This window comes from Charadrius vociferus, unplaced genomic scaffold, assembly GCF_000708025.1.
Source record: "Charadrius vociferus isolate BGI_N301 unplaced genomic scaffold, ASM70802v2 scaffold166, whole genome shotgun sequence".
Taxonomy (NCBI): Eukaryota; Metazoa; Chordata; class Aves; order Charadriiformes; family Charadriidae; genus Charadrius; species Charadrius vociferus.
Window position 1 is genome coordinate 1,902,649 of NW_009649228.1, and position 15,325 is coordinate 1,917,973.

A 15,325-nucleotide genomic window follows, 5' to 3' on the forward strand; every position below is an offset into this window, starting at 1 on the left:
TTTTTTTTTGCATTAGACTGGCAGGAATCTTAGTACTTTTTTTTTTCTTGTTTTCTGTGTTAAATTCCATATGGTTTAATTTCTAGAATTTTCTGACACAACATTACATATTTCCTTACTGTTATTGCATAACGCTGGTTTATTTTTAATGTGAATCATGCCGCCACCTCACTTATTCCATGGCCCCACAAGCAGCTGTGTGGAAATGAGAAGGAACTACAGGGGTATAAATGAGTAGCTGGAATGAAGGTGATAGAAGTACATCCTCAATCTCTCCATCTTTGTCTGGGCACACAGTTTATCCTCCTTGGGCCTAAAGTAGCTTTAGTTTAGTGTCTTTAAAAGTGTCTGTATGAAATATAATTGCCTGCAATAAACAGGGAATAGATTAAATGATCTCATTGTTCTTCCCGGATATAAACCTCATGAGACTCAATAGAGGTGATAGTTAACCTGAACCTTACCTTCTCCCTCAGGCTGTAAGGTTCTTTGTTGGGAAGGACAATTTAAGGAGTTTCCTACTTGTTCTCTTTTGTCCGTTACTGCCCCCTTTATTACGGCCATACAATTTTTTTTTTTTTGTTGGCCTATACTGTTTTTGTTGGTTGTGGGGGTTAGGAGGCATTAAAAGAGTAGGAGGATGTTCTCAGTCTGGGCAGTGTAGAGGTGAGGTATGAGTAGTTGTCCTTGAGAAAGGATGGTGGTTCAATATACTGCTCCTAGCCCAAGAAGTCGTAGCTGCTAGTTGCTCTGTGTTGCCAAGAAGTCTCTCAAAGAAAACTCACAGAAGAGAGAGCCAAGATGTGTGATCCCAGTTAATCTTTTCCACACTTACCCAGAGTCCTAAGATGTACTGGATTGGAGGGGATGCAGGGTGAGTTGGGAAAGGAAGAGCGATATTCTGAGGGAAGGGGGAGTGAATTTCAGTTATAGAACTGCTGCCCAGAGGGTAGATGTACACGGGGCTGTTCAGGGCCATGTGTACCTGTGATCATGGGGCTGATTATAGAATTCCCCTTTCTGCCTCAGAATTATGCTTCAGAAGCTAAGGTTTAATTTAAGAAAGTTTTTAAGTCTTGCATTTGCAGAGCAGCTTTCCTTAATATATCAACAAAGCATAAATGGATGCATTTATGTATAGATTTAAATTATATGTCTAAGAAATGTGGATCTAAGAAATTGTGTAATCTGCCTTTCTAGATCTTGTGAACTCAGCATTCTGTTGCAAAGAAATACCAAATTTTTGCATCCTTTCTATTCCTTGGTTTACGGATCTGACCACAAAAGGGAGTGAACTGGATTTAGTGCATGCTTTCTGAAGGGTTTGTGGGATGATGGAGGGTAGAATGGCTGCCTTGAAGAACAGGATTCCTGTTTGAAAACACAGTCATTGTCGGGGAGAAGAAAAATAGCTTGACAAAGGAGATCAGCTTTGAAAACAAGTAGTACATCAGACCTGGTGGCTTGGTAAAGGAATTTATTCAGGCAATCTGCAAGATCTGCCCATTGTAGACAGGGAGAAGGTGGTTAAGCTGATTTTCTTGGGTAGCATCACAAGCCAGGGAAAAGTTGAGAGCATAATGAAAATTAACCCTCAGTAATAAGGGTTAAATAGAGAATTGATTGCAAGATGTAGCCAGGTGCAATACCTGAATTGCATCTAATTATCTTAATAGACAAATAGCACAGAAACGAGTCTTAAGATAGCATGTATCATAAAAAGGCACATCTTTCACTGGTGAAGATTGCAAAGTTTGTCTGAAGTCGATGTTTCCAAATTACTCCAAGTTTCTGCCCTGATAATTATGCCTCATAACCCTTGGCTTGAGGATGGAGTAGGGTAAATGATTAAGCTTCTCTCTTTAGTTTTCACACTAAATAATGTGTGTGAATTCATAGTAGATCTTAGTTTACTACTTAATTTTCAATAAGCATCACACTGAAGACCTCGGACCTATTGTTTTGAGGGTTAGACAGAGGAGAGTCAGTCACTGTATGTACGTGCGATATGCATATAGTGGTATTTATGTGCGTTTACTATTAAGATTCAGCTGGATGGCCTATATAACATAAAACCAGCTATGGTGGTAATTAACAAAAATCAAGTAATTGTATTAATGTATAGAAGCTAAGAGGTGTGGAATAATTGTGAATTACCCCACTTTCACTAGAAGGAAGCTTTGCAATATTTTCTTCCTTCTTCACATACTGTTCTTTTTCTTGTGGGTTTCCCCAGCATGCAGTTTGCCGATGGTGAACATTTAGCGTAGATGAATTAGTATTTTTGCCTATATCCAAATGAGTATTGAATAAAAATTCAGATAGTTCCATTTAAGACAAGGTCTTGGGAAGAGACAAAATAGACTTTCCTCAGTTGTCTTGGGAAACACAAAGATGAATATGTTATCTCGGCAGAATAAATCTACATGGTATAGGAAAGCTGTAAGAAATGGAAAAGCACGTAAGAAATGTGTTTGCCACCTTCAAATGAACTTTTGTTGCTGACTTTGTGCAAATCATCTCTAGGTAGTAACCAGTCGCCCTCCTTGCCTCTTGTCCTACTTCTCATCTCATAATGCTACTAGTATTATTTGTAAATGGATTGCTGTAGCTTTAAAATACATTAATATTATCACAGTTAAATATAGTTTATCTATGCCTACAAGGCAGTAATCTGCTTAGGGTTCTGGTTCTCTTCATATTGTCTCTTTAACATTACTAAGCTGGTGGCTGGCACTTAGTAAGTAATATGACATCAGACAACAACTTCCTCAGTATAAATGATGTCTGAATAACCAACACTGCAAGGTCTAAACCAGCTTGTTTTTTTTCTGTCTGACCTTGAGTTCTCACTTGAAAATATTTGACAATGCTGCTCTTTTTTTTTTTTTTTTTTTTTTTTTTAATACCTGTTGGAGATATTTTTGTAACTGAAATCCTTTATAACCTCTCATCATGCATAGCAACCTCATTAGCACCAGCCAAAAACCTGGATTGTGCTGGGCCTGATTCTCATTTACATTAAGATCCTTATATGTCTGTCTGGCTAGATAAAGAACTTTTATACTGTATGTAAGTTACATATATGTTCACTTAAAACCTAGTATGAATATATATAGTGATTTGCACAAGCTTTAAGCACTTCATGCACTGACAGAACTCAATGTACATAAGTTCTTGATGTAAACAAGAACTAATCCCCTTCTCTCCTACTCCTAATATAGCTATTACGTTGGAGATAATTTGTGGTTTTGCTTGAAGAAATGCATACGTGTTTTTTTCATTTCCTTCAAAAACAGTTTAACTCCGAAAGATGCAGATGAGTGTCTTTCCTTTTGTTTGCCATCCTCCTTATTCCACTGTATTTGAGACATATAAATGATGCTGTGAGATAAAACTAAATTGTGTGGGCAGAAGAAAAAGGATCTGAAAAAAGCTTTGCTTCTCTGTGAAGCAGTGAGAGACTGACCTCATGTGGCGTGAAACCAAAGTTGCCAGGGGAAATACAACAAGGATAAAACTGAATAAACTGAGTATCTTTGAAAAATTAATTTTTGTCATGCATTTCTGATTTCTGTTGGATGCTGCAACACTTATATTTAAATAGTATTAGTTTGGATAGTTTGTAATGTGGTTGCTGAAAAGAAGTTAACCAGTGTCTGTATTCCCAAAGACTTTTTTGTGTCCTGAAAGGGAAGCTCTAACAAGCTGACCCCAAGACACCAGGCTTGGAGCTGAGGCCCAATTATCCTGGCTGCTGCCTGTGCGTGATTTTAATTGAAATGAGTAGGAGTTTCATGTGAGCAAGTGACAGGATAATCAGTCTTGGTTTCTAAGCCCTTTCTGGCACTTCCCCAGCAGCATGCTCACTCTGTGCCTTCGCAGCCTGGCTCTGTAAAATGAAGACAGTGGTTTTGAAAATTATGAAGTGGTACAATGCAGAATGGGAAGGGTGTTCCTAGTCTGTATATTTTTTACAAGCATGAATAATATTAATACTGAAGACTTTTGAGTCAATTCTGTTGGCCTGATTCATCAGTATATCCAGAAGTGTCCAGGTATATGGATAACAAAAGGAGGTACTGTTATTTTGAAAAATCTCCTTTTTAAATAAATAACATGTATTTAGTTTTAAAGAATTTAGGGGTAATGTGGCTTATGGACTCTCACGGGAAAATCTGCTTAAAAATCCTTTGGGCAATTCAGGTGAACTCTAAAAACTCTGTCCCCATCCTGCAAAGACTTTTCTGTATGCTTAATTGTACTCTTTTTGTTCTTTATGTTGACTTAAATGTCTGAAATAACAAAGGCCTGTAGTATTTTCTACAAGTACTCTGAGTTCTACATGACGAGCCTTCCATTTTCTTATTTACAGATCCTCTTGGAACCAGGGGTGATACAGGATGTCCTAGCAGCTGGAAGTCATTTGCAGCTGCTGGAGCTTCTCAGTTTATGTTCTCACTATCTCATTCAGGTGAGGCTTCTTTGCCTGATTATAAGCCATTTCTTTTTGGTAAACTTCTGTTTCAAGCCTAATTTCAGCTGGAGAATGTTAGTACAATGCCTGGTGTAACCTAAATGGCAATAAACTGGATTTCAGGAGACCTGAATTTTGAGTGTAATTTGGGTATCACTTTGTGGTTGGTGCTTTCTCCTTCCATCCATTTTGTCTGTTTCTGTCCTGCAAACAAGTATGGTCCACTGATTAGTATAAGCACACAAGAATTTGATTCCCACCTGTACCAGAGAATTCGCTTTCTTCTGCCTCAGTTTACCAAATGTTGAATATTTCCCCATTGCAAGCATGAGTGAGTATTGTGAAGCATTCAGATGCATAAATGTTCACAACAGAATATCGATGCATATTGCAGGGCACTACTTCCTCTCGCTGAAGGGGTAGGGCTTATTACAGTGGCACCTTATTCTCAACTGGCCTTGTGCCCATAATGCTGATAATATTATCAACATTAGGGCTCTCATTATGAAGCAAAAAAACCGCTGAATCCAGTAAAATATTTTTTTTTGTGCTTGGCTTGTATAGGAGATGGCTCACGATGGTAGCAAGAACATAGCTTTGATGTGTATCTGTGAAAAGCCTTATTAAAAAAAAATGGCAATAGCATTTCTACAGAACTGTTTCCTTTTTGTTGTGATTTTTCAGCATTGTTTCTGAAATATGGTGCGTTGGCTGTATCTGTGTAACAGTTGGGCATGGAAATGCACGTCAGCACAATCCTCTCCATACGCGCTCACCTTCCAACAGCATAACTGCCTTTGAACAGTCTGAGTGTGCTTGGCAGCACACGGAGCTACTGAGTACCATTGGCTTGCAGGATCTCATGTTAAGAGCTTCAGGACATACTTGAAGGCTCTGTGTCTTACGGGGAAAGAATCTGTTCTTTGAATGTTAACCTTAGGGAAGCCTTCAAAATGTATGTTCAGAGAATAAGGTGGTATTAATTTGTGCATTATAGATTGACTAGAAAGTTAAAGGAGCTGGTAGGGTACTGCAATTTGTATCAGTTTGTTTTCAGGAATGCAAGGAGGGATTTAATTTTTCTGAGAAAACAGACATGGAATGTAATGGGAAAGATGGTTGAAATAAGAAATGTGAGATGCCAAACAAGCCACAAAAACATTTGGCCTACCAGTTGTCAGGCGGGCATGGGAAGGAGTTACTGTAATGAGAAAGAAGATACAGGTCTAACATTGATAGTCATACAGTGTATTTAATGCCCTCTTAACAAATCAGTCATTGAGAGCATGTTTCTGCTGCTTACATGCTCTGTCTTTATCAGAAATGGAACCAAAGAGAACATTGCAGCAAAGAAACTAGGGGACATATTAAAGAGTAGGGAAGAAGCTGAGTATTGCAGTGCTGGTGAGGTAGGGACATGAGAGGACTGTAGGAAAGGAGCAGGTACGTGCCCAATGTAAGTCGTTGTGCTAACTTCTACTCGAGACAGGTCACAGAAGCCTTTGGTATTTGTAGCTTATCCCTCAGCACCATCTTAATACTTTTAATCTGGAGGTCACTGCAGTGGCAAGACAACTGGAGAGTTAGCAGTGCTTTGGATATCATCCTTGATGTACAAGCCATAGTCAAGTATTTAGGAACAGACTACTTAATGAATTTAAAAAAGCAACCCCAAAACCACACTACCCTCCAAAAAAAACCAAATGCCAGAGTGAGCAAATGTTGCTGCCAATTTACTCTAATTAACACACCAGTAAAAATTCTCTGGAGGTGACAGTCAATATGCAGTATACTCAAATTATGTGAAAGATGTCTGTTGTACTCTGAGTACTGTGCCAGGCTAGGGTAACTGGAGCTACAGTGGTGTAAAAATGAAGAGAAAGTGGGATCCAGTGTCCAGATTTACAATGATGAAGGTAGGGAATAAGGAGGAGAATATATGTGTTGGGAGACAGAAAGCAGCGGTAGTTCTGTGTTTTCAAATCAGGGTCTCGTTGTAAGGTTTTGAATCTGCATGGACATCTGTGGAACAGCTGTAGCTTGCATCATGCTGGGCTCTAGACTGTATTTTACTCTTTTTGAAGTATTTTTTAGCAGGTTCACCCCAGCAAGACGTATCTGCAGACAGATTAGCAGTCTGAATAGGTCATGGTAAGAATTTCTGTCGTTTGTTCTGCAGAGTTACAGTCCATGCAAGTAATCAACCTTGAGTAGTTGTGTAAGCCTTTTTAGCAGAAGTCAACAAAGTACTATGCATAAAGACTGTGATATCTTTCAGAGTCCAAATTAATTGTATCAAATATCTGTTTATATTCTACATACTATTGGGTGATTTTAAAAATATCTATTGCTTTATTTTAGTACTATCTAAAAATAAAATCTATGTAGTTAAAGAAGGCTTCCTTAAAGCCACTTATCCTTGCTGCTCTTGGTAACTGGAGTGTCTTGTCACCCCACATGCTATGATATAGATGCTGGGAAGAGAAAAATGCTTGCCCTTTCTCTTCTTTCTGATGAGTCTGAGTGCTACAGGGTTCTTACTTTACTGTACTAGTGAATTTCTTTCTTTCTGTTTCAAGTTGTTCAGGTTTAGCTTAGTTTAGCATATATTCAGGAAATATAGTATGTGGGATCTAGCTGTCATTTATTATTGCTGTGTAATGATCACACAGAGTTTTAACTTGTTTGGGTTGTCTTTAATTGTTTGGATTGGACCAGGCTTTTCCTGTATAAGAGTGCTGCTCTTGTTGTTAGAGCTTGTTTCAGTTCTTCTCTTTCTCTAGATGTTCCAGCTTGTCAGTTTTTTGGAGCTTGAGACAGTTTCATCTCTTCTTGATACTTTTATCTGGGGCTTGTAATTATTCTATTGATTTCAATAAGGATTTTTTTTGCTACGAATACAATTGACATGGCCCATACACATATCTGTTCCAAGGCATATTTGTAGTCTTTGAGGTTCCAAAGATGACTGTACTGATCTAATTAACTGAAGATGATTGTCGAAGTGTCTAATTGTCAAAGACAATTTGCAGTGCACTGGGGGCAGATTCATTTCCAGCCAACACTGACTTACATATGCACTGATCTTTAAGGAATTTTCTCTCAGTTGTCTCAGAATAAACAAGATGTTATTCTGACTATAAGACACATCCTCTTTCTTATAGACCAATCAGCTTAGAGCACTTTAATTTGTTGATAAATCTCAAAAAGATTTCTGTAGCTATTTGTTTGAATGTGATTATGGCATTTTTATGAAGAGTTTTTGATCAAAGGAAAAACAGGAAAAAGGTGAGGAACATTCTCCCCTCCTCCGCCCCCTCCAATTAGGTAATATCCGTCTCTAAGACTTTTATGATAGCGTGACGTAATGCAGGATTCTGACAACACTGCTAGTTTACTAGATGTGTTTTGTCATCTATAAACTTCACGTTATCAAATGTTCTGTAGCATCTAATGTTGATTCTGTTTTTTCGTTGGAAAACTCATTCTCATTTTGGATTGATAATTTACTATTTTTTATTTTAAAAGAATTGTAGATCATATTTTCTCTACTTGCAAACAAGAGAAATACCCAAGCATTCCTTACTCTAGGTCTTAATTCCAGCTTTGTGTTGTGCTGACTTCTCCTCCCCCCTCAGCAGTGTCATGTCTTTAATTATGATTACTCCTCAGCCTTTGCTGTTTGGGGGTTTTGTTTTTAGCTTCATTGGTAGAGGGGAACTTTTTTGAAGCATGCTGATATATTTTATTTGAGATACATACATATTCATGAATCTCTTCGATCATGTCATCTACATAATTCTCAGGTACTTTAAACGTTGAAACAATGAAATCTCGCACATCCATCTCAACCTAAACAAACAGTAAGTCAACGTGATTGTTCTTAGCTGTATTGCTGCTACGTAGGTGTGGGAAAGCTAAGCTGAAGATTTGAGCTTTGTGTACCTTGAATTGCACTAAGGTCTGTGATCACGCACACAGCATTTGCTTGCAGAGTGCACATCCAGTTCTCTAAGATTCTTGTTTCCTGAGTTCCCGTTCCAGCTCAGATTGATTGTCAGTTTTGGCTGAGGTTTTTTAAAGGAGTCTAACGCGGAGAGCTGCAAGCAGCAGGCAGACTTTGAAATGAAACAGGTTATCTGAATGTCTTGTTTCCCTTGAAAGTTTTAGCCTATAGAGTTCCAGTGGACCACAACTGTCCTACTATGACATTGGAGAAGGCAAGAGAAAGATAGTTGAAGGTGTTGAATGTGAGGGAGATATGAGAATGGACTTCTTAAATGGAGCTATAGAGAACATGGTATTAGGGAGTGTTTTTGTGATGACCTATTTTGTACTTGAAAGCTTGTAGATGTTTTTCTGAAGGGTACATGACGACTTTATTCTTATGAAAGAGAATAAATATGTTAAAAGATTTATTCAGAGTGTAGAAATGTTTGTTTCATAAATAGGTCTGAGTTACATAACTGATTGCGGATGTAAGAAGTTTTGTCTTTTTCCTCAGCTGTTTGTGTATTCAGTACCAAAGAGAGCCACAAACTGCAAATTACTTCAACAATCAAAGAGTCTTAGTAAGGAGGGAATGCTATTGAGAATACGAGTTTTTAATGGGATTTCCTTCTACTGATCAACATCAACTCAATATTGTGTGGGTATAGCTTTAGTAATCAGTTTTAAAACCAGAGGCTTTTTTCCACCAGCAGTCAGAGACCTGGGACATAAAATTGTCCATATTTGAAATCTTAAAGCTAAGGATTTTTTTGTGTTTTCTACAAGTCCAATATTATTGTTTTCAGTGGAGTTCTATATACCTCCTGAGTTACATTCAAGGTGATAGGTGTGAGTGAGGGGTCTAGAAATTGCAGAACTGTCCAAAGCAACCCACTCGTTTCTGAGAGGCAAGACATGGCATGGTTGTTAACACTTAGCCCTTTAACTTTCTGCTGCCAGATCCAGCATATTTTGTGAAGAACAAATTAAATTTACGTGCTGGACAGAGCCTGGGATATCATTTATGTGATGTTTATTGGCTGAACAGTCGCATATTTTCAATACAGCCTTATTCGAAGTGGTGTTAGCTGACTGTCCTTGTACTCAATGCTGGAAATAATTTCCTATTCTCACAGTAGCTAGGAGCAGCAGGTGTAGGAGACAAGAGCAGTGATCCTGACTGCCATTAAAGTTCCCCTGACTGTTAAAAATTGTTCTTTGGATCATAAATGTTGTTGTGTCAAGGGAAGTTAAAAGTTTGGTGCCAATTTTCCTGTTAGTTTTAACTGCATTAAGTTCCCTGCTAAATGATAAGTGTACTAGGTTACCTTTTAGAAACTTCATTACAGTGCATAGAACTCTGCCACAGGTATATCTGTACAGTTCTTACTGATGTCGGTTGTAGCATCTTTAAAGAGGGCTAATTTAAGCTGAAAATAACATTTTAGGAGAGTGATTAAAATGAGCCTGAAAAAACACAGCACTGTACAGCAGCAGTCAGTTTTCTCAGAGCCTCCTCTGTACTGTGTGCTCTGGATTCTTATATACTATACAAAAGCAGACAGTGAGCAGGATCAGGCTTGGAATGCAAAGATTAGATTAACCAACTCACAAATGATAAAATAAGACCTCCTGGAATAACTCTTGGTAATAATTGAAGCAGGCAAATTGTTTTGGGTAGGGCATTTTATTTTTTTAACCTTCTACTGTACTGGTCGGTGTAGGCTTATAAAACAAAAAAAATTCATGGTGTATGGGCACTTGATGAGCACTGGATCTTTTTTCCTACTAATTTTAAACTATTTGAGTGTGTTTATAGATTGAAATATGTTACTCTTTTTAAAAGGAAGAAGCTACAAACGAATCTGCCTGTGGAATTAAAAGGAGCGTGCATACATGGTGGGGCCAGAGCTTTAAAGCCATTTGTTTTTCTTAAACCCAACTTCTCCATTTGGAACGGTGCCAACAACACAATCGCAACTTTCACTGAGATGCAGTCCTTCAGAGATGAATTAATTCTTACACCAGAGATTGAGAGCATCACCTTTGTATTGCTAGAAGCCCCAGCTCAGTTGGGATTTTAGCTCCTGGGTTTTTCATATAGAGCAAATTAAACTGCTGGAAAAAAATCTAAAGGTCATCTAGCAACCACGGCCTGCCTTTTTTAAACTAATACCAAGTTTTTAATCTAAGTACATGCATGCACACTCTCCACCTCCCCACTCCCCCAGAATTAGCGTGGTTTACAAAGCCACCACCATCAAACTCGAGTCTACCAACTTTAGAAAAAGTGACCTTCCCGTACCAAGAATACAAAGTAGACAGAAATAATGTCATCTTGCATTTTGCTGGTTTTCAGTGTTATGCAATCGGTTGTTGCTGTGCTAGCCTCCTATTTTTTGAAGGAGCATGTTTTGTTAGCTGTTGAGTCGTTGAGCTATTGACAGTCATTAGGAAAGTTCTTGTACAAAGCTCAAAAATAACTGTGAGAATTTATCTCCTCTCTCCCTTTAACATGCAGATACGTTACAGAGATATTTATACATATGAAACGTGAATGCACTACTGAGGATTCCAACTTAGAATGGGACTGAGGAAAAAAAATCCGATGGTGATTTTCTCCTTTTTTCAGTTGGTGTCAGTGAGGAAAGTAAAAACAGTATACACAGTCACTTTGAATCCCATTCTTACTGTAATCCCCTTGCAGCTATTTAGCTGAGATGTGATAGTGGATATTCTGCTCCTGGGGTGTTAACTGTTAAAGAAAGTGGTGCAAGTATGCTCAGGAAACCTGCTGGCTTTGTGTGTGTGTGTGTTCTGCTTTCCCCAGTGAAGTTACCGTTGGCAAAGCTGAATTGGAATTGCTGATGGATGTATGAAAAAAATATGCTGGAGTGTCTAGGTTTACTATTGCTGGCAAAATTAAAGGTCCCCAACTGTGTAGCTGGTTGTGTGGATACACATTGCCGGTCTGCGTCAGAATCGCAGGAGAGGTCACAAGCTGGGAAGCGGCAGATACTACTATGTCTTCCTTCTCTTTGCAGTTTCTGTCAGGAAGGGAGAGCAGCTTTGTGTATTTTAAATAGGAACAAAAAAGCTGTATTGCTTCGCTGTTTCCCTCCCTGCCCTTTTCATGATGTCTTTCTAGCCAGTGTGGCCTCCTTACCTGACCTTTTTGTCCCTTAGCCCCTGAAAGATTCCTGCTTCTGGAATCTTTCTAGTATTTTTATAAAGCTGTTATGAGAGGCTGATGAACCCCGGAATGCTTAGTGTACAAAATTCTTTGTTTTTATTAACGTCTGATCAATACTAATGTTTTATGTCCCCCGTCCCTCTTGCCCTGCAATGTCTTTAGCTTTTAATTCTCCTTACCAATCGAGGCGGTTCAGATGCGTGAACCCCCAAAATGGCACTATTTGTAATTGGGCGGTGCAGCTACCCTTATCCGCCGGTGTCCTCAGCGATGTGCCCAGTTAGCGGTCTGGCAGGAAAATTTGTTTGATTGCGAGAGATGACACCCGACGGCCCGAATGGCTGAGCTGGAGTTGAAGGTGGTTGGGGCCCTTCCTCCCCAGGCGTGGGCAGCAGGTGGCAGTGTGAGTCCGTACCAGTTTGAGCAGATAAATTCCAGCGAAAATCAGAAAAAATGAAAAGAAAAATTATTTATTTTTACTCCGTATTAGTCTTCTGACCTAATCAGTAAAAAAGTCATTATTCACACAACACTGGGCAATATGCATTGTAATTTTTAACAAATAATAGGAAACTGTTAATGTTTTCACAGGAAATACAGTTCTGTCTTGTGCAGCAATGGTCATTTATCACTGCACTTTGTGAAATCACTCATTTGTTCTAATTTGAATGTAAATGACTCTAAGGTTTTACAAATAAGGTGACAGACTCACATAAATGTAATTGCAGGGTTCATCTCTCTCTTTTTATATATCACTCATTAAGTTATGAATTAAATACATCGTATTAAACCAGGGGCATGTCCAATGATGATATTGTAATGGCAAATTACTCTATGCTATTAGAGGTGTATTTTTTATTCATGGACATTAATTTGTCATTAAGCGGCATTAGTTTAGCACTTTTATGTGGAAGACGTGACCTGAAAGAGGAGACTTACAGCTCTAATGTGAAAGAACAGGAATGCAAGCACCAGATACACAGAGCTTTTTTTTTTACCTCCTGTAAAGAAGCAGAGGGTCATTTTATTTAAATTTGCTTTGATCTAAAGCAATTTGAGTTGTGTTAAGCCATTTTAGCAAAGGTATTTCTGAAACATGAAAATGCTTTGGTTATAAAGTATTTACCAGTATGGGAAAAGCCAGAATGCTGAGTACAAAATGGTGACTATAAATCATTCGTAACCGATGAACCTGAAGAGAACATTGGGCCTGAAGTGAGTTACAATCTGATGTTATCTCAGAAGTATCACTGTGGTAGAGAGTTAATTGTCCATCTTTTCTGTCCTCTGTACTGGCTTAGCCAAAATAGAGCTGACTTTTTTTCCTTCTTCATTATGAAGTAAGTATCTTTTGCCTCCTCTATACTTTGTATTTTAAAACACGCTATTATTGTTTTCACGGGGATGAATTTCAAGTTTGAAATCTTAAGCAGGAGCAGAATCTTTTGTCAGGAAATTAACAAGAAAATGTATTATTTGGTGGAATTTGAGGCAATTTGGCACACACATGAAGTATTAAACTGAGGAAAATAGTGAATGACTTGGTTTGCTCTCTTTAAAAGATATTAAAAAGACCTTGTAAATTTTATTTTCATTTTATAGTCAGTTTAATAGAAGACACTGTCCTTTCAAAACCTTGTGTACTTAATGGAGATGGACTGAAGTCCCAAGGATCCAAGTTGCTACATCCCCCAGTTTGGTAGTATTTGCATTTTAGACTTTTCTTTAGACCATCTCTCATCAAAGGCAAAAAGTCTGAACTTCATACAGATCTGTGTAGTTGATTCCCTGCTCCCTATATTTTTCTGATAACTTAATCATTACAGTTTGATCCATCTATCTCACCTGCTCACAACACACTCAACTAGTGCTAGTTAAGAAGAAAGATTAGTAGTGAAAATGACTTAAGCCCAAAGTATGCATAAGTAGTTTTGGAAGCGGAAGTACCCTGAATCATCATCCAGTTTTAACTCCTGTTAAATACTATTTCAGTACTTAATAGAGAAACATTTTTGCTGAACTATTTCAGTTTGTAGGGAAACACAAAGAAAGAAACAAGTTCTATGTAAGGCTGTTGATGTTTTTCAGATCTCTTTCCAGTAGATCTCTTAGCAGTGGTAAATGAAAGAGCATTTTAGCATGTTCCATCACTTAGTGTTTTGTTTCCACAACGGCGTCAGAGTAGGATTTGCCAGAGAACCAGTGTCTTGCTTCAGAATTGTGATGTAGGCTAATTCTGTTTAAAACAAAACCTCAGTTTCTGTCCAGCGTATTGAATAGGCCTTGAACCGCGAATGAATATAAATGTGTACATGCTGTCTTACTGAATCTTCAGCCAATATGTAATCAGAGCTTTGAAAGTTATAAATTGTCCTCATTCATCTCACTAATTCTAAAAATTAAAGATACAAACCTAAAGATTAGTGGTATCAACAACTTTATTAACCATCAGTAATGTCCTGCAAGTGTGTTATTCCAAGCTGAAGAATGTTTGTAACTTTATTCACTTGTTTTCCTGTGTAATCTATTCTAAACATCTGTTTATTAATTTGGAGGAAGTTGCTGCTAAATTTCCCATCTGTTTCAACACAGTCTTACAGGATTTGTGATTGCTACCACAGAGCGTGTCTAGCTGCATAGGTGGCATTGGATCTTGAATGACTTAAACCAGGACTTTTATTTGCGGTTAAGCAGGAATTTTGCTGGTAACACATGGAATTGTCTCTACAGTAATTTTAATAGGAGCTGTTGTGTTCTCTGAATTAGAGGAGTAGTAATATATTGGCTAGACTTGCCTCACTTTGACCTTTGTTGTGAAAGTTTCCAAAGCCACGCAAAGGAAGTTTCTTCTAAATTAAATTTCAGTGTTTTCTTCTTGCTTACCGAAAAGCCACATCTGTTCTAATTATATATGCAAAAGGCCTTGAATTTCCATAGCATCTAAGGACACCTGTTTATCATGGGGAAGGTATTGTAGTAACCTCAGGTAGATTCAGCCCTCAAAACACATTGGGATTGGAATTGCCACTCATTTGCAATGACACGTTGTAGCCAAGGAGGAAGCTAGGGGACAGGCCCAATGTCATAGGCCAGGCCCCAAATCAGTGCTATATGTGCTTGTATTTTGTTTTGCCTTCCTCACAATATTTTTACTCGTATTTGCAGCATTACCACCTTCATGGGGAACTGAAGTAAGCAGGGAGTATATGCATACAATGGCTATGTCAAGGACCCCAAGAGACTGATATTGAATGTTTATTGTAACTAAATACTTGAAAGTATTTGACTAACTAGATACTGTTGTGAGTCTTAACTTGCATAGGTATTATATACCATTGGTTAAAAGGTCCTAATCAAGTTCTGGACTCAAGTAGCACCATCCAGCCCCGTAACAAAGGTTGAAGAGATTAATGGGACTTCTTGAAAAGGATTTTGAGGATACTGACAAGTGTCTGTAGTTGTGAACACTTGCAAATCGGACCTACAATGACCTATCCTGCTTTTAAAGGTGGTGTCTTCAAGGTGAAATCTTAAAGCCAGTGAAAATTTTGTCATTTGGTTATGTGTCTTGTATATATGATGCATTGATTAAATAGGATTTTCTTCTATATTTCGCTGGAAAAAAACCCCAAACCCGTGGTGGTAAAGCATGGAATCCTGACCAT

The 15,325-nt window shown here is 38.2% G+C and overlaps 1 protein-coding gene across 5 annotated transcripts in view; it reads left to right on the plus strand.

Annotated features, from left to right (window-relative positions):
- The window catches only part of KLHL32 (kelch-like family member 32), a 99,465-nt gene that overhangs the window by 31,225 nt on the left and 52,915 nt on the right, over window positions 1-15,325 (plus strand). For 3 of the 5 annotated variants that reach the window (XM_009889007.1, XM_009889012.1, XM_009889009.1), the window contains one exon: window positions 4,376-4,474. The exons of the other annotated variants lie outside the window; for them this stretch is intronic. In XM_009889007.1, coding sequence (XP_009887309.1) covers window positions 4,376-4,474 — 99 coding nt within the window. The remainder of the gene's footprint in view (window positions 1-4,375; window positions 4,475-15,325) is intronic. 5 annotated transcript variants of the gene reach the window in all.